Source organism: Cherax quadricarinatus, chromosome 5, assembly GCF_038502225.1.
Source record: "Cherax quadricarinatus isolate ZL_2023a chromosome 5, ASM3850222v1, whole genome shotgun sequence".
In the NCBI taxonomy this organism is placed as follows: domain Eukaryota; kingdom Metazoa; phylum Arthropoda; class Malacostraca; order Decapoda; family Parastacidae; genus Cherax; species Cherax quadricarinatus.
Window position 1 is genome coordinate 55,751,360 of NC_091296.1, and position 20,513 is coordinate 55,771,872.

Consider the following 20,513-nt stretch of genomic DNA (forward strand, 5'->3'; position numbering starts at 1 on the left):
CATCACTAAGTGAGGATTATTATTATAATCAAAAAGAAGCGCTAAGCCACAAGGGCTATACAGCGACACTAAGTGAGGAGAGGCTGTATAGTCAAAAGGAGACATTTCCATGTTTTGATGAGTATTATACCTTGGAAAAAAAAATTGTAATATTATAAGATTTCCTTTTAAATATGTTTACAGAGGTCTTGAAAGCACACAGGTGTTATGGACATAGAAATGAGTTTATATAACCCAGGATATTCCCTTAAACCTAAATATAAAAACATAATAATTAGCCCAGGATAATCAAGAAAGTCAGTGTTAGAAGACCAAAGCAGTGGAAAACCTCTGGTGTCTTATCTTTTAGTTAGCCAAGTACTTAGGCCATGACAACTCTCACTACAGACCTATCACTCTTACTAGAAAGCTTAATTAACAAATACGTATTTAGTGTGGTATGTTGAAAAAAAGAAATTCTCACCACCTCAGTATGGTTTTCATAGGGGTTGTTTTTTCATTACCCCTCAATGTACTTTGATATGTATGTTTCCAATGCCTTTGCTAATAATCAGCTTATGACACTACCTGGCACTACAACAAACTACACCAATCTCATTCTTAAGGTTTTTGAGGCAATTTGCCACATTTCTTTAAAGATTTCTTATCAGAGAGAGATTTCTGCATCTTGATAAATAGCTTTTTCCCTGACTTTGTCCAGGTTGAAGGTGTACATGGCAGTGTTCGTGGCACTACCCTCTCCCTGCTGGTCATTAATGACCTTACCTCTGTTGCACTTTCTACTGTTTGGTCGTCTTTCTTAGTATACCTGGAGTGGGTTTCGGGGGTCAACGCCTCCGTGGCCCAGTCGGTGACCAGGCCTCGTGGTGGATCAGGTCCTGATTAACCAGGCCGTTACTACGGGCCGCACGTAACCCGACATACGAATCACAGCCTGGCTGGTCAGTTACTGACTTTAGGTGCCTGTCCAGATCACTCTTGAAGACAGCCAGGGGTTTATTGGTAATCCCCTTATGTGTGATAGAGCTGAAGAATAGTGGTAACCCAGTTGTAGCCTGACAGTAGTGACATCCAAATCGGCTTATTTCTTCCACTGACTACTACTACTACCTCTACCACTACCTATGTTTTTACTTTCCTAATACCTGTCTTGTTACATCCCTGTCTATTGGCCTATATATACTCCCTCCTCTCCTTTCTGTTAGTCTGACTGTAATGTGGAAAAAGACACTTATGTACAGTTCAGGACATTTATTAAAGGAAACGTTTCGCCACGAGTGGCTTCTTCAGTCCTAATACAGAGAAAACTAAGAAAACACACATATATATAGTGGTGGGAGTCAGGTGAGGTGAAGCGTGGGTAGAGGTGGTGGTAGTAGTAGTAGTAGTAATGGAACTAAGGAGGTGAGGTTAGAGAGGGACCTGCTGGCATCAAGTAACACCAGTTCCCAGGATGGGTAATATCCTCTTGCTTAGTAATTTTGAAATACTGTAACTACCGGATTTTTGCTTTATAGTGTTACTGACAGAAATTAGTGCAGCTTCAATGCATTTTCTCCGTCTTAAGTCGTCTTCTTTAATAACTAGTTTAGCTTCATTGAATTTCATGAGGTGTCCAACATCGTCTCTATGTTGAACACATGCGTTTTTGCGGTCATCATTTCTGCAAGCATTTTTGTGTTCTGCTATTCTAATGTCCAGAGTTCTGGCTGTTTCCCCTACATATACTTTGTCACACCCCCCACATGGTATAGTGTAGATTCCTGCACTTGTGCCAGAATCATGCTTGGGTTTTTGTATCAGGTTCCTAATAGTAGTTGAAGAGCTGGTAGATATTTTAGCCAGTTTTCTGTCAAACATTTTTGAAACATTAGTGGCAACGTTGCTGACCGGTAAAACGATGTAACTTGGAGGCTTTTCTTCAATTTGATAGGTGTTGGTCTTGCTGAGGATACGTGTTGCACGTTTCCTGCAGTCACGTATGAAGTGTAGGGGAAAGTGTAGTGAACTAAAAGAGTTGGTGATGTATGTACATTCTTCTTCGAGGAACTGCGGACTGGAAATCCTGTAGGCTCTCAGAAAGAAGCCAATAACTACCCCTCTTTTAGTTCTTGTGTCATGGTGAGAGAAGAAATGTAGAAGATCATTCTTGTAGGTAGGCTTCCGGTAGACTTTAAAATTCTGATTCTGGCACAAGTGCAGGAATCTACACTATACCATGTGGGGGGTGTGACAAAGTATATGTAGGGGAAACAGCCAGAACTCTGGACATTAGAATAGCAGAACACAAAAATGCTTGCAGAAATGATGACCGCAAAAACGCATGTGTTCAACATAGAGACGATGTTGGACACCTCATGAAATTCAATGAAGCTAAACTAGTTATTAAAGAAGACGACTTAAGACGGAGAAAATGCATTGAAGCTGCACTAATTTCTGTCAGTAACACTATAAAGCAAAAATCCGGTAGTTACAGTATTTCAAAATTACTAAGCAAGAGGATATTACCCATCCTGGGAACTGGTGTTACTTGATGCCAGCAGGTCCCTCTCTAACCTCACCTCCTTAGTTCCATTACTACTACTACTACTACCACCACCTCTACCCACGCTTCACCTCACCTGACTCCCACCACTATATATATGTGTGTTTTCTTAGTTTTCTCTGTATTAGGACTGAAGAAGCCACTCGTGGCGAAACGTTTCCTTTAATAAATGTCCTGAACTGTACATAAGTGTCTTTTTCCACATCTTGTCGGTATCACCATACCATTTCCTCTCTGACTGTAATGGTCCAAGTCGGACCGAAACGTCGTCGTAAGCTCCCCTCTCCTATGAGCAGGTTATTATTTGTGTATCGGCTTATTTTGTCAGATGCACCATACTTATGTGGTTCCTCCTGCATGGTAAGGACCGGGACGCAGTTTAATACCTAAGCAAATTACAGTGGTAATAAACTATTTACATGTTTATATCTGGTCACAATCGTAACGAGTTGTGTAGACATGAATTAAGAGACTGACAACAGTCAAACCATCAATTATATAGGAGCCACATATCTATGGTGCATCCAACACAATAAACCAACTGCAAAAATCGTGAACAAGCGATATAAAATGCAAAACAACCACGGGGGGAGTTGAACGATAGCTCCAGCAGGGGCTTGCAAATTCCTGATGATGTGTTGACTGCAACACGAAAGGCCTAGAGCTATCATCCAACTCTTCCTCCCCCCCCCCCCGTGGTTAGTTTGCAATAAACAGACTTGGGTGTCACTACTGCCAGGCTCCGACTGTTACCAGTATCTCTGGGAGATTAAATTATCACCACCAGATGTTGTTGACCAAACTCAAACTTGGCCAGATGTACAGTTGTCACATCTTGCGTCTTTGTGCTGGAATGCGACAAATTTGTGAACTCACAGACAACTCGCTCAGAATTGTTCAAGAAATGTCGAAGTATTTTGTCCGCTGTGACATATTACCAACAATTCTGGAAAAATACCCTGACTTTGCTTATTGTAAATAACGCATAACCGCTTAATTTTTTTTACAATTATACCTTGCTAAAATATAACTCAATACGATTGTAACCAGATATAATCATGTAAACAGTTCGTTACCACTGTAACTTCTTCAGCTATTAAAACTTCACGGTTCAATCCCTGGACCCATTATATACCTCTAATCTTATGGCTACTGCCCATACCATGGGTATGGGTGCATAATAGATACTAAATTATGTACAAACAAACAAGCAAACAATGACTACGTGACGTACATAACATTGTACAACTTCAACATTTTTATTGTATATTAATTTATAATCGTCGGGTAATTCATTTATTAAGAAAGTTCATGTGCCCAGGCTATTATTTACCTTGCAAAACCAGTTGTTTACGTTTGTATATGAGATAAATACATAACATAATGTAGTAAACATGTCATGGTTCTTGTAACTGGTTCTTGAGGAATGTCTCAATACTCATACCTTTACCTTATTACATTACCCTTCCTTTTACCCACATTTCCTTACATTATTCGTATATATATGTATTTAACCTGATAACATAGATTATATCTCTTTTGCAAATTAGAAAATAATATTTTTTTTGTGTCAGGGAGAATATGTTTACAAAGAAAATATATTAAAGGGATGGTTATGGTGAGCCGGTTGAGCAGCAGCAGCAGCAGCAGCAGCAGCAGCAGCAGCAGCAGCAACAACAACAACAGCAGCAGCAGCAACAGCAGTAACAGCAGTAGACGAGGTTCAACACCTCACTAACCATTATCACTTTCCTCGCTCACGTACGACATTATCATCCATTAATTCTTACTTTTATCTGTTGTCAGAGGTGTGTCACTGGTATGTAGTAAAGACGTATATTATTTCCTCTGTCATTAATGTGTGAAAAACGTCACTTTATGACGTTGTTTTGCCAAGAACCTCGATTCTCAAGGTTATTTTTTTTTTGTTAAAGTGCAACTGTTTATTTTTTCAGTGTGTGATTAGTATTAACAACATTAATACTTTAAATGATACGACATTATAAGTGTTTGTGTGGTGATTATAACATGTTGTAGTTAGTGCCATGTATAAATGATTCTTGTACTAGGTACGTCAACACAAATTTAGTCTGGTACTGCTGAGGTAGTCTTGGTAATCACTGCCAAGTTATGTTATTATCATGAAATTGTTGTATTTATCACTTCTACATGTGCATATACTCGTGTGTGTCAGTGACAAAATGCGTATATACACAAGATGTTTACTTAGGGGTCTGGCATTGTAGTGTTATTTGACTACAATGCCAGACCCCTAAGTAAACATTATGATAAGATATCTGCACTCCAAGACTCGCTAAAGGATAAGTAAGCAAGCAAGCAAGTACACAGGTACGCATAAGTACAATTATCATACATAGTGTAAATTACTTAGGATAACCCCAAAAAATTCAAAGTGACTTCTTTCCATTGAGGTCCCTGATTTCCATTGGAGTCCAACCTTCGTTATTCTCACTGAAACGTAACTTGACCACAACATCACATGCGTCTATAACTTTATCGGAGTACTCAGCCATGCACAATAATAGTTTTATTTCTTTGAGCCTTGCAAATGGTGTGGATGAGTAGGTAAGAGATAAGATAAGATTTTGTTTGGATTTTTTAACCCCGAGGGTTAGCCACCCAGGCAATGCATCATTGATTAACTGTCATATTTCCATTGGGGTCCTTAATCTTATCTCCCAGAATGTGACCCACACCCAGGCACCTACTTGCTTGCAAGGTAAGCTGGACAGTAGATGTGCCAGGGATCAAACCACTGACACTGTGAGGCAAGAGCATTATCTTCCATGCCGTGGGCCACCTGGGGAAGAGGCACAGAAGAAAACCGCTAATTATGCAATGCCTTTTGGGCAATACTAAAGTACTAGACATAGCCTATTATGTAAGACTTCTTGCATAATTAACTACAATCATAAGTACAAGAAGAAAGGTAGCTAATGACAAAATGGTAAATTTCAAAATAATTACATATTTTGTAAACTTATTCTCTGTTCTTCTGTTTTATGACATTATTGAGAAGAGCTGGTAAAATGCAGCTAGTAACTGAAATTACTATAGAGTGCAAGACTTAAATTACAATAAAGATTCAGTAGGACAACATAGGTTGCCAGTTTTAAATGGGCATTGAAGGAAGGTTGGAAGAAGAATAGGGACATAATTGGATGAGGACAGGTATTGAGTGTAGTCCTGATTAAAAGGGTGGGGGAATAGCAATCTACTATAATAATGAGGTAAAATGCATCCATTCATCCACCACCAGATTTTGTTTAAGAATAAATTGCTGCACAATTCTCAACCAAGAACTTGAATACCCCTCTTATAATAGGAGCTGTCTGTAAGTCGCCACACCAGCATAATCAACTTTGGAGAAAACCTCATGGACCTAATCATTAACAAAAAACTTAATAAATGCTGTTTAATACTTACTGGAGACTTCAACATTAACTTCATTCAGGCAAAAGACACCCTGTAACAGACTGCCTGAATATATACAATTGCTTATTGATACCCTCAATAACCATTCCTACAAGAATAATAGACTACTGCAACATTACTTAACAACAAAGTATAAATTTAGTAAAATTATTGGTAAGCACTAACCTAATATAAACTTAAAGCTACATTATGTTGGATAACTCAGTTATTTTAATAAGTCATCGAACCTACCAACCAGATAACTTGCTGATAATGATGATTTGAAAACTCAGGGACTCTGCCGGATACTCTTTAGTACTTAACGTTAACGCTCTTTTCTTTCTTTCAACACACCGGCCGTATCCCACCGAGGTGGGGTGGCCCAAAAGGAAAAACGAAAGTTTCTCCTTTTACATTTAGTAATGTATACAGGAGAAGAGGTTACTAGCCCCTTGATCCCGGCATTTTAGTCGCCTCTTACAACATGCATGGCTTACGGAGGAAGAATTCTGTTCCACTTCCCCATGGAGATAAGAGGAAATAAACAAGAATAAGAACTAGAAAGAAAATAGCAGAAAACCCAGAGAGGTGTGTATATATGTGCTTGTACATGTATGTGTAGTGTGACCTAAGTGTAAGTAGAAGTAGCAAGACATACATGAAATCTTGCATGTTCATGAGACAGAAAAAAGGACACCAGCAATCCTACCATCATGTAAAACAATTACAGGCTTTCGTTTCACGCTCACTTGGTAGGACAGTAGTACCTCCCTGGGCAATTACTGTCTACCAACCTACTACCTAGGTAACACTCTTTTGTAAAGGTTAAAATAAAGATAATAGAAGATACAGCGAGGGGAGTGCTTGTGTGATTTACCTCTTCATGAAGCATCAGTTTGAAGGACTGAACCCAGAACTAAATTGGCAAGATCTTCCACAGTATTAAACACGTGAAGCAGCCTTGTATTAACTTTAGCACAGTAGGATGCACTTTTAGAATGCCATATCATGCTTGGTCACAAGACCTATGGTAACTCCTTGAGGGAACTGACTGATAAAACAGCCAATTGAAGCTACCCCTAGTGAGAGAAGCAGAGAAGCCAAAAGAAAGTGTTTACCATGTGGAAGTATAGTATGGCAAATGGAAGGTGGAGAGAAGTTTGCTATAATCCTGTAACTGTTCTGAAAAATAGGGTTCAGTCACCCATGAGACTGATCCCTGCGAGTGTTTACTAACCTTGTTTACAATGTGGCACATTTACACCTACTTGGCAGTGCTGCATCAGAGGAAAATAAACAAAATTAGTGTCATACTGCCATTTTTTTTTTCTGCATTTTACAATCTTGGATGGCTTCCAAAGTAACCCAGGGAAGAGAACATCTGACAAAAGAGGCAACAAAAGTATTTGAGTTCACTTGTGTGAGTAATTGGTCAGTATTATGCTAGTAATTTTGACTTCGTGAAGGATTGTGCATGTAAAGTGCTAATATCATAAATGAAAGAGTATAAATTATTCTCACTTTATTTTCAATTGTAATACAGTATGCACTCGCCTAGTTCTGGTTACAGGGGTCGAGTCACAGCTCCTGGCCCCATTATATCAGTCCACTTAGAACCAGTGGCACAAAAACCTAGTTGCTATAAGGGATACATAATATTTTATCAATGTTGTAATACAGGTTAGAATTAGAATACTATAATAAAGGAATTACACGCTGAATAACTAAAACGAAGAGATAGTACTGTATTAGATGTACATATTAGTAATCCCCCCCCCCCAAAAAAAAAATGGTACTGCGAATATAGCACATCTGTGCCTATGTTCCCCAGATTTAATATGTTATGAACAAATTTTTCTCTTTCTAATTCAGAGGCAAGAATGGTGCAGCTGACCTGCAGTTGCCTCAACATTCGCTTGCATGTGCAAGAAACAGCTGATGCTCTGGTGACAGGAATACCGAATCTTACACAAGAAGAAAGTCAGCATCCTTTCTTCTTAAAGGTAACTTGGCAGTACATTTTTCTCTATCCAAACTATGAATTATAATCAGGCATATTTATTGCTTCGGTGGGAAACGGCCGACTTGTTAAAAAAAATAATTATTGCGATTGGATTTTAATTTTTTGTTTATCAATATGATGAATAATGAAACCACTGATAAGCTGTAATGTGTTTAAAAGCAGAAAAAATCTAAATCCTGTGTTTGGAGAGAAGGAAGATATTTTAAACTTAGCAGTAATTTTCTCCCGAAGTGTTTGTCATTAAATTGCGTGGAAAAAGTGATATATACAGGGAAGAGTATATGGAGAGTAAAAGAGAGGTTGAAAGAGTGATGGAGTGCAAAAGGAGACTTTAATGAGAGAGTGGGAGAGGTTTTATTAACAAATTTTGCTGAGTATAAGAAAAAGGTTTTGGAGAGAGATCAAAAAGGTAAGAAAGCCTAAGAAACAAATGGATTTAACAGTTTAAAACAAAAGAAGTACAGGAGAAATGGAGGATTATTTTGAAGAACTGTTGAATATTGATGAAGAGAGGGGTGCAATGTTTTCTTGCAGTGGGCAGGAGGTGCAACACCTTTTAGAAGTGAGGAAGAGCCAGATTTGAATGTGGGGGAGGTGCTTGATGCAGTGGGTGGAATGAAAGGGGTTCAGAAGCTGAGATAGATTGAATTAAGACAGAAATGTTAAAAGTAAGTGGGGATATTGTTTTGGAGCAGTAAGTGCATTTGTTCACCATGTGCATGTAAGGGAAAAAAGGTACCTAAGGATTGGCAGAGAGCATGCATAGATCCTTTGTATAGGAAAAAAGAGGATAAAAGATAGTGTAAGAATTATAGGGAAATAAGTCTGTTGATTATACCTGGGATATACGTGGGGGTGTTTCAGGGGTCAGCACCCCTGCAGCCTGGTCCATGACCAGGCCTCGCAGTGGATTGGGGCCTGATCATCCAAGCTGTTACTGCTGGCTGCATACAAACTAACATATGAACCACATCCCAGCTTGTCAGGTACTGATTTTAGGTGTCTTTCCAGCTCCCTCTTCAAGACAGCTAGGGGTCTATTGGTAATCCCTCTTATGTATGCTGGGAGGCAGTTGAACCAGTTAGTGTATAGCAGTTATTATTGAAAGAATTATGGGTAAGACAGAGAGTAGGATTGCAGAGGAACAAGGAGCTTCTAGGAAAGACAAGGTGTAGCCCAAGTGTTTACGTACATTGATTCACATAAGTGAACAGTACTTAAAGGTAAAGAACTTTTCATTGAGCAGGGTAATATTTAGTGAAGGGATTCAGGGAAACCGGTTATTTTCATATAGTCGGACTTGAGTCCTGGAAATGGGAAGTACAATGCCTGCACTTCGAAGGAGGGGTTTGGGATATTGGCAGTTTGGAGGGATATGTTGTGTATCTTTATATGTGTATGCTTCTAAACTGTTGTATTCTGAGCACCTCTGCAAAAACAGTGATAATGTGCGAGTGTGGTGAAAGTGTTGAATGATGATGAAAGTATTTTCTTTTTGGGGATTTTCTTTCTTTTTTTGGGTCACCCTGCCTCGGTGGGAGACGGCCGACTTGTTGAAAAAAAAAAAAATGGATTTAGAAAAGGCATGTGATAGGGTGGATAAGGGAGCAATGTAGCAGATGCTGCAAATGGATGGAATAGGTGGTAGATGACTTAAGCTTCTCGATGGCCGTTGCATAGAACTACGTCACTGAGGCCAGAGTCACTCGCGTAGTTCTGGATCATGAGCTCGGCTCGCACAGATAAGTTAGAGCTGTAAATTTTGATAAAGATTTGAGAATGGGTCTGTTTGGTGAATACCTTTGCAAAATATTACCCTGTGCACACTCCAACAGCTCATCAGGTCCCAAAAACCATTCATCTCCATTCACTCCTATCAGACATGTTCACACATGCCTGCTGCATGTCCAAGCCTTTTGCACACAAAACCTCTTTTATCCTTTCCTAGGATGACCCCTACCCCTCCTCCCGTCCACTAGGCCCGGTGGCCTGGTGGCTAAAGCTCCCGCTTCACACACGGAGGGCCCGGGTTCGATTCCCGGTGGGTGGAAACATTTCGACACGTTTCCTTACACCTGTTGTCCTGTTCACCTAACAGCAAATAGGTACCTGGGAGTTAGTCGACTGGTGTGGGTCGCATCCTTGGGGACAAGATTAAGGACCCCAATGGAAATAAATTAGACAGTCCTCGCTGACGCACTGACTTTCTTGGGTTATCCTGGGTGGCTAACCCTCCGGGGTTAAAAAATCCGAACGAAATCTTATCTTATCTCTCTTATACACCCTCCAAGTTGTCCTAGTTTGCTCCATCCTCTCTAAATGATCAAACCACCTCGATAGCCCCTCTTTAGACCCTCTGCATATTTACACCACACATTGCCCTTAGACAGGACATCACTGCCTCCAGCCTTCTCCTTGTTGCAGCATTAATAACCCATGCTTCATATCCATATAAGAGTGTTGGTACCACTGTACTTTCATACATTCCCTTCTTTGCCTCCATGGATAACTTTTTTGTCTTCACAAATACCTCGATGCCTCACTCACCTTTTTTTCCTTTATTAATTTTATGGTTAATCTCATATTTCAAAAACCCATCCACTGCCAAGTCTACTCCCAAATATCTGAATGCATTTACTTCTTCCATACTCCCTCCAATGTGATATCCAATTAATATACTGTAATTATATTTATTTTCTCAGGGTGCATGTTTGGTCACCTTAAGTTTAGGTGGGATAACAGAAGGACAGAAGTTCTTGGTTCGTACTTTTCATGTTGGTGGCTGGACTATTGAAGAGTGTCTCAACTGTCACTTAATGACACATGCCACGCGAGGCCCTAGTGGACCTATTGCTGCTAGTGTTTCATTAATAGTAAGTCTGACACACATTTCTCAAAGAACTTGTGTATTTATTGCTGCCAGTACATTGCTAATACATTAGTAAGTTTGGTTAATTATGCAGTGTTATTGTTGGTTAATTTATCATATCATGTACTGTATTGTAAGTAAATGATAAAAATAGTCTTAATGCTTTATTTTGGTTCAGTAAAATATTACTTAAAACAAATTTCAAATAGTTTGTACACCATCACTAACAAATTAAAACTTTATAATATGTCAGTTGAACTACTGTTTTCTTCATCCAGTATTTAGTTTGATCCCTTTGAAAGGTTAAACTAATACTTTACTAAATACTATCTGACAATATTTTTATAAAGGTAATTTTACTGTCGAAATAGACTAAATAATGAACACAAAAAAACAATAAATTATTAAAATTTATATTTAGTGTTAGTAATGAAGTACAACATTTGCCCTTCCAAGTTTATCTTGCTCTTGTGACTACTTGAATTATCTGACTCCTCGATGACTTTAGAGCACTGTTCAGCTTAGCTTGACCATGTGATTCTTGTGAAAAGAGCAAAGTACTGTGTGATATTGTACCAACCATAACATCTTCCTGTCTACAGAAAGATTCAAGCAGGATTCAGATATTACAGAGATGTGAAAACTACTCTCCTGTCTTTTGTATGGTCCTGCCTTCATCCTTAGATAATCGCCCACTGCCTCCGCTCTCACCCACCGACTTTACTAACGAACGATCACCACAGACTGAAGCAGCTCTTGGTGCCATCCAGCAGCAGGTAATAACCATTCTAATACCATAAAATAAATTTCATATTTTCTTTAACCTATGGTATTTAGTTGCAAGTAAATTTTTTAATCTTCAGTAGATAAATATTATGTGTGTAGCCAAACTGTGTGTATTCAGATATAATCACTTGAGAGGGGTATAGGGTTGAGGTAATGGTTATTCATGTCTTTTTCTTTCAGCTGTTATAGTGAGTTTTTCTTTTTTCCCTCTTGATGGTATTGTTTTTGGTCTCCTTTCCTCTGCCTCCCAGCTTCATAACTGCTTTTGCTGAGATAAATTCAATTGGCCATTTATTCTATCATTCTTGAAGTATGTCCAGTTTTACTGCAGCCTTCTTTCATCCTATTCAGTTGTATTCTCGTTATTTTTTTTGGCATCATCCACAAATAAGGACATGTAGGAGTTAATCCTGTAATTAGGTCATTGATATGCACCAGAAACTATATGGGGTTCACCACTATTCTGTTCTGTTTTAGTATTTCCTTATCCTTGCTAATATCTTTATTTTACCTTGACTGACTTTTCCAGTTTGCTAATTAGCCTTATGTGGCGCATATCAAAAGCCTTCTTGTAGTTCCCCCATCCCTCTTTCCTGTCTTTAGAAATTTATCATACTTTTTCTATTTCTGAATTCATGTTTGTGCAATTAAACGAAAAATGTGAAGAACTAAACCCATGGGGGTCAGTCAGCACAAGAAGGGATGGAGGCTTGATCCCATCCAAGATGTTCACCAGAACCTTATCTTTTCTAGCAATTTGCACATGAGGCTTCTAAGGTACAGTGGTCTCTAGTTCAGAGATTTCTGCTACCTTCAATATTGTTCACTTTTTCTGTTTTCTGTCTTTATGGCCCTGTGTGGGTCCTGTTCTCCCAATTTATATCTGTGGTTGAAACTCCCTACTCAAACATTTTTCTGTGATAATTGTTGAATTATTCTTGTATTTCTGTCTGGGTCTTCTGTTATTTGGTTGCAAGCTATAGATGACAGTCACAAATAAATCTCCAGTAGAAATTGAACCAGCCATATAATCTGAAAATTCATTACAAGCTGTAGCTAAAATTCTTTAAAATCTCAGTTTATGTTTATCTCTCCTTTCTAATGCAATAACCCTGGCAGTTATGCAGATTTGTTTGGTTTCTAGGTGAGGTCTTGGATTTTCTTGAAATTTTTTATTTAATTCTTGGGTTTTATTAATAATCCACCTATGGATGTTTACATTACTGTATTTAGATATTGCTGGTGGTGAGCTAGATGAGGAAAAGGAAGCAGAAAAAGGAGAATATGAGGTGAGAAAGAGACTAAAAGGTAAAGTACAATGAGGAAGAAGTAGGGAGTGCAGGGGCCAGTGTTTGTTTGTGCACTGTACTGTTACAGAGGTTACCTGCATCTATTTATTTGTATGTAGTGAAAAACAAATGGCATCCAAATTATTAAGTAATACTCTGGCTGATGTTTTGAGTTTTTCATATTTGGAGGGCTGCAGCCAAACAATATATTTAAGGATATTTCAATAGTTGTTATTCCAGTCTTTGGGAAAGAAAAAGCATATGGATGAATAGTGTATCTACATTCAATATAGCATTCTGTGCACTGATAATCCCCTTGTGGAGGTTCTTTGATGTTGGTAAAGGGCTCTTGATCTATCTCCCATTCGACAAGGCCTATATGACCATTATGAGTTTAGCAGCTTTCCATTGAATATAATAATAATGAACTTATAATTGAGCTAAATATTTTGTATGTACAATATTTATTTGCACAACAGGTGTCAAGGTTCCTCAAGAAGGCAGAATCCCAAGTTGAAACCAACATTCGTGCATATACAGACCAGCAGCAAGCTGCACTCCATGCTCTCCAAACACGAGCACGCAGGGATAGACAGACTATCATGAGACTTCTTGCCAACATCCAGGTCAGCTATTATTTGAGCTATGTATGTATGTCAGTTTCATTGTAGGTTGGAGATGTGCTTGTGGTGGAATATTGGCATTGTCAAGTAGTTTAGTTTTTCTTGATACAACTTAGACTAATAGATGAAAGAGTTTATTAAGAAAGCATTAGAGAAAGGGCATATTTGAGCATTATCTCTGCCTAACTGCCAGAGAACACTGAGCAAATAAAGTAATTCTGAGGAATTCCCATATAGAACACTACGTTAACTACTAAGTGACACTGTGTTGCTTACCTCCAATAAAATAGTTCTGAAGATCCAGCACACCAAACATCCAAAGGTTATTGCCACATGGTACTGCATAACAAGCCTCCTACATAAGTATGTATAAGTAGATTTTGCATATTGTTAGCCTTGCATATAAACATTGGAACATTATGACCATATGTTACATTATGCTGGACTAGAGGTTCAAACATGCTTGTTGTGAGATTTATCCTTTTTCCTTGTCTTACCTAATTTTTACTTTACACAACTTAGTGTGGCATAGTTTACATTGTAAGTTTTGGTTAATTTAACACTTAAACTGTCCAGACATAGATCTACGTTTGCACCGATAGTGCTCTGAACGTAGATCTACTTATTTTTTACATTTGAAAGTATGTAAAAAAGGTAGATCTATGTTCGGAGCGCTAGCAGTGCAAACGTAGATCTACATTTGGACAGTTTAAGGGTTAAATACTCTATTAAAATTACCTTGTTCTCATTTTTTTTATATTAGGGATTAACATAGCTTGTTAACCCTTTGAAAGTCCAAGCCGTAATTCTACACCTTGTCTACAGGGTCAAAGAATTTTCAAAAAAAAAAAAATTATTTTTCTTATGAAATGGTAGATAGTTGTTTTCTGAAGATAATAAAACAAAAAGTTCGAAATTTGATGGAAAATTGACGAAATTATACTACGTATTGTGAATTTTACTGCAGCAGCGATATTTATGCATCGGCAATTTTTGCCTGCTTTGACTCCTATTTTAGGCTAATTACATTATTCCAGTTGACCAAATTCTTAGCTGTTTCGCTAGTATCATGTCGGTTTTATCAATTGAGCACAAGAAACTGCCCAGTCAGCTATTTCACCTACCCAATATAGTGATCAGAAATTTGGCCAGTTTCACACAAAGTTCAAAATATTCCAATTTCAAAATAGGGTCCAGAATAAACAGTGCAGGTATTCCTGGTACTAAAATAACATTTCCCCTATTTATTAGTTACATTTCCAGGCTTTACAGGTGAATTCCATTTTGATTTTTTATTCATATAAAGAATTTTTATTCACACCAAAAATAGAAGATTTACTGTTATGCATTATTGTAATAATTGTACAGTGGACCCCCATATATCGGCCAGTGCAGAAATCGGCCAAATTGGATTTCAGCCACCTTTTTGGCTGAAATTCTATCCTAGATTTTGGCCGGCAACTCTGAAATTGGCCATTATGATTTTTGTTGACTAGTACACTGGAATTGGCCGAAAACAGGACTCAAAGTGGGCAAAATCGCCAATGCATAAACATTGTCAAGACCACTAACTTCACAAAATCATAATTCCGTAAGTTTTCCATCAAATTTCAAACTTTTGGTGTCATGATCAGGAAAAGATACCTTATCATTTCATAAGAATTTTTTTTTTTTTCTGAAAACTTTGACCCTGAGAACAAGTTTAGGAGAGGTCCTCTCGACCCTGAAAGGGTTAAATTATATAAGAAACACATTACATAGCATATAGCATGTAAACAGGCAATGTTTATATGCTATCGAGTGGTGAGTAGTAGCGAATCAAGGAGGAGGAGAGTGGAGGGTAAACATTACAGTTTCTCTGATTCAGCATTAGAGAAACTGTGAATATGGAGTCTGGCCCAGTCACCACCCTTCATGTGTGTTAGTTTACAATTTTTATTAATTATTAACACTGGCCGATTCCCACCAAGGCAGGGTGGCCCGAAAAAGAAAAACTTTCACCATCATTCACTCCATCACTGTCTTGTCAGAAGGTTGTTTTACACTACAGTTTTTAAACTGCAACATTATAAACTAAAAGAGGAGGCAGTTAGGGTAAGATATAAACAGCTATTGGAGGATAGATGGGCTAATGAGAGCATAGGCAATGGGGTCGAAGAGGTATGGGGTAGGTTTAAAAATGTAGTGTAAGAGTGTTCAGCAGAAGTTTGTGGTTACAAGAAAGTGGGTGCGGGAGGGAAGAGGAGCGATTGGTGGAATGAAGATGTAAAGAGAGTAGTAAGGGAGAAAAAGTTAGCATATGAGAAGTTTTTACAAAGTAGAAGTGATGCAAGGAGGGAAGAGTATATGGAGAAAAAGAGAGAGGTTAAGAGAGTGGTGAAGCAATGTAAAAAGAGAGCAAATGAGAGAGTGGGTGAGATGTTATCAACAAATTTTGTTGAAAATAAGAAAAAATTTTGGAGTGAGATTAACAAGTTAAGAAAGCCTAGAGAACAAATGGATTTGTCAGTTAAAAATAGGAGAGGAGAGTTATTAAATGGAGAGTTAGAGGTATTGGGAAGATGGAGGGAATATTTTGAGGAATTGTTAAATGTTGATGAAGATAGGGAAGCTGTGATTTCGTGTATAGGGCAAGGAGGAATAACATCTTGTAGGAGTGAGGAAGAGCCAGTTGTGAGTGTGGGGGAAGTTCGTGAGGCAGTAGGTAAAATGAAAGGGGGTAAGGCAGCCGGGATTGATGGGATAAAGATAGAAATGTTAAAAGCAGGTGGGGATATAGTTTTGGAGTGGTTGGTGCAATTACGTATTTAATAAATGTATGGAAGAGGGTAAGGTACCTAGGGATTGGCAGAGAGCATGCATAGTTCCTTTGTATAAAGGCAAAGGGGATAAAAGAGAGTGCAGAAATTATAGGGGGATAAGTCTGTTGAGTATACCTGGTAAAGTGTATGGTAGAGTTATAATTGAAAGAATTAAGAGTAAGACGGAGAATAGGATAGTAGATGAACAAGGAGGCTTTAGGAAAGGTAGGGGGTGTGTGGACCAGGTGTTTACAGTGAAACATATAAGTGAACAGTATTTAGATAAGGCTAAAGAGGTCTTTGTGGCATTTATGGATTTGGAAAAGGCGTATGACAGGGTGGATAGGGGGGCAATGTGGCAGATGTTGCAAGTGTATGGTGTAGGAGGTAGGTTACTGAAAGCAGTGAAGAGTTTTTACGAGGATAGTGAGGCTCAAGTTAGAGTATGTAGGAAAGAGGGAAATTTTTTCCCAGTAAAAGTAGGCCTTAGACAAGGATGTGTGATGTCACCGTGGTTGTTTAATATATTTATAGATGGGGTTGTAAGAGAAGTAAATGCGAGGGTCTTGGCAAGAGGCGTGGAGTTAAAAGATAAAGAATCACACACAAAGTGGGAGTTGTCACAGCTGCTCTTTGCTGATGACACTGTGCTCTTGGGAGATTCTGAAGAGAAGTTGCAGAGGTTGGTGGATGAATTTGGTAGGGTGTGCAAAAGAAGAAAATTAAAGGTAAATACAGGAAAGAGTAAGGTTATGAGGATAACAAAAAGATTAGGTGGTGAAAGATTGAATATCAGATTGGAGGGAGAGAGTATGGAGGAGGTGAACGTATTCAGATATTTGGGAGTGGACGTGTCAGCGGATGGGTCTATGAAAGATGAGGTGAATCATAGAATTGATGAGGGAAAAATAGTGAGTGGTGCACTTAGGAGTCTGTGGAGACAAAGAACTTTGCCCTTGGAGGCAAAGAGGGGAATGTATGAGAGTATAGTTTTACCAATGCTCTTATATGGGTGTGAAGCGTGGGTGATGAATGTTGCAGCGAGGAGAAGGCTGGAGGCAGTGGAGATGTCATGTCTGAGGGCAATGTGTGGTGTGAATATAATGCAGAGAATTCGTAGTTTGGAAGTTAGGAGGAGGTGCGGGATTACCAAAACTGTTGTCCAGAGGGCTGAGGAAGGGTTGTTGAGGTGGTTCGGACATGTAGAGAGAATGGAGCGAAACAGAATGACTTCAGGAGTATATCAGTCTGTAGTGGAAGGAAGGCGGGGTAGGGGTCGGCCTAGGAAAGGTTGGAGGGAGGGGGTAAAGGAGGTTTTGTGTGCGAGGGGCTTGGACTTCCAGTAGGCATGCGTGAGCGTGTTTGATAGGAGTGAATGGAGACAAATGGTTTTTAATACTTGACGTGCTGTTGGAGTGTGAGCAAAGTAACATTTATGAAGGGATTCAGGGAAACCGGCAGGCTGGACTTGAGTCCTGGAGATGGGAAGTACAGTGCCTGCACTCTGAAGGAGGGGTGTTAATGTTGCAGTTTAGAAACTGTAGTGTAAAGCACCCTTCTGGGAAGACAGTGATGGAGTGAATGATGGTGAAAGTTTTTCTTTTTCGGGCCACCCTGCCTTGGTGGGAATCGGCCAGTGTGATAATAATAATAAAATTAACACCCCTCCTTCAGGGTGCAGGCACTGTGCTTCCCGTCTCCAGGACTCAAGTCCGACCTGCCGGTCTCCCTGAATACCTTCATAAATGTTACTTTGCTCACACTCCAACAGCACGTCAAGTATTAAAAACCATTTGTCTCCATTCACTCCTATCAAACACGCTCACGCATGCCTACTGGAAGTCCAAGCCCCTCGCACACAAAACCTCCTTTACCCCCTCCCTCCAACCTTTCCTAGGCCGACCCCTACCCCGCCTTCCTTCCACTACAGACTGATACACTCCTGAAGTCATTCTGTTTCGCTCCATTCTCTCTACATGTCCGAACCACCCCAATAACCCTTCCTCAGCCCTCTGGACAACAGTTTTGGTAATCCTGCCCCTCCTCCTAACTTCCAAACTATGAATTCTCTGCATTATATTCACACCACACATTGCCCTCAGACATGACATCTCCACTGCCTCCAGCCTTCTCCTTGCTGCAACATTCATCACCATGCATAAATTGTTCATTACTTCTTCCTTTGTTTATGATGGCATTTAAAGGTAGTTGTTAGAAATGATTAAACTCGGTGGATGTGGCATGTCAATGGCAATAATATGGCTGTGTAGTGTAGCCAAGGGGGGCTACATACATGTACCTACATCTACCGCTGCCTACACTGACTTCCTACAAATAAATACACCTACCATCCGACTTACGACCGAGCTTGGTTCCGACCAACCGGTTGTAAGTTAAAATGGACATAAGTTGAACCTTACTACTGAATATCAACATCACATTTTTTGTAATGATTTTATTTTATTGTTTTATTTTGGTATTTCATTTTTTACTTTACTTTTTTGTTAGTACTGTATTTTATACTGTAAGGTTTAGGATAAACACTGTACAATGCAAACAGTTGTTTATTTCCCAGAAATTTGGCATACAAAACATGGTCATAAGTCAAGTGGTCGTATGTTGAGCAGGTCGTAAGTCGGATGGTAGGTGTACTACTCGCCTCTCGCCCTACATTAAGACTACAAATATCTTAAGGTAAGTAATGAATGTTCTGTGGCAGAAAATGACCAAGAGGGGAAGTAACCATAGAGAGGGTTTTGATACCTGAAGTCCTTATGGAGGAGGATTCCCAACTCCCTCTCCCCTCCTCACCTTCTTCAATATGCTAACAAGAGTCTTCAATAAAGGTATGTAATGTTCATTTATCATTTAAATCAGTGCTTTATATTTCTTTCTCATTGTTTTTTGTATGTAAAACTATAGTTTCTTTAAAAAATGTATTTTGTTTTTTAATATTTTTGGGTGTCTGGAAGGGATTAATTGGATTTATGTACATTATTTCTCATGGGAAATATTTCTTCATTTTTCGGCCATTTTGGATTTAGGCCAACCTTTTGGAACGGATTACAATCTAAAACCTGGGGTCTACTGTATAAATAGTATTAGCACATTCATGAATGTATATTAGACCCACCAGTTGACATGTATTGGATGCACGATATCACTTATTTACTCTTGAACATCTGCAAAAATCGAACATTTCTGCTAATTTGAGCTCAATTTCAAACTATTTTTAGTACTAAAACCAATTAAAATCATCTCTATTTCTGTAATATATCTTCCATTCTTTGAAATGAGACCAAGAAACCGTGAATACAACCATAAAATCCATACAAAAATACACCGCAAAGTTGCAGTTTTAATCCAAAAACACGGTGGCATTTCTTTTTCTCATTGTGCACTGCATGCTGCAGAATTTGTTTTATATGGTGCACACTTACCACATAGATCCACTCTCATATCTAGGCCCAGATTTACTGCTTACAGCTTATCTGAGTGAGCTGAGCTCATGGTGTAGCACTATGGCTTGGACCCTGGCTTCAAAGCTGTATGACTATAGGACGGACCCTCAGAGGGCTAAAATAGACACATTTAACTCCTGTGTAATTGTCGTTAAGCATTTATTAGGTATACAGTAATGTGTTTGCCAAATAGCTTGTTTTTAGCTTTAATTGCATTTTGCTAAAATATTGCAACACAAATATCTTCTGGAAAATTTAATGTAAACTGTGGAACTAATAATAAATTACTATACAGTTGACCATCAGATAACATGGTAGTTAAGTTTCTGAAAATGGTAACAAAAAAAAATGTGCTTAAGCTGAACTGAAGAACATATGTGGAAAGTAGGATTATGTTCATAAGACCACCAAAAAAGCCATCAGAATTTTTATAGATTTCAAAATTGTAAAAACATGATGATAATGTAATTGTATGTGAATTCATTGATGTGTTATGTTTAAGACAATACTTAAGTGTCAAAGATTACATAAATATTATGTCTTTCTTTAAATTCTGCTTGTTGGTGCATGTCAGTGATTGTGATAGTTATGGAGAAGGATGGTGTGATCCTGCTGAACTGAGGTGGAAGGTTGTGGATCATTAGCTGAGGTGGATGGTTGTGGCTCTTGCACTAATGCTTG

At 38.7% G+C, this 20,513-nt stretch overlaps 1 protein-coding gene across 5 annotated transcripts in view; it reads left to right on the plus strand.

Moving 5' to 3' along the window:
* The first annotated feature begins 4,206 nt into the window (after nt 1–4,206).
* LOC128685033 (uncharacterized) overlaps nt 4,207–20,513 on the plus strand; it is a 72,238-nt gene continuing 55,931 nt past the window's right edge. For 2 of the 5 annotated variants that reach the window (XM_053771469.2, XM_070102261.1), the window contains exons 1-5: nt 4,223–4,364; nt 7,853–7,983; nt 10,706–10,876; nt 11,475–11,648; nt 13,427–13,573. In XM_053771469.2, coding sequence (XP_053627444.2) covers nt 7,861–7,983; nt 10,706–10,876; nt 11,475–11,648; nt 13,427–13,573 — 615 coding nt within the window. In that variant the 5' untranslated portion in view covers nt 4,223–4,364; nt 7,853–7,860. Of the gene's footprint in view, nt 4,365–4,933; nt 5,286–7,852; nt 7,984–10,705; nt 10,877–11,474; nt 11,649–13,426; nt 13,574–20,513 lie in introns of those variants that run through there. The other 3 variants (XM_053771466.2, XM_053771470.2, XM_053771471.2) reach the window with 3 other exon arrangements.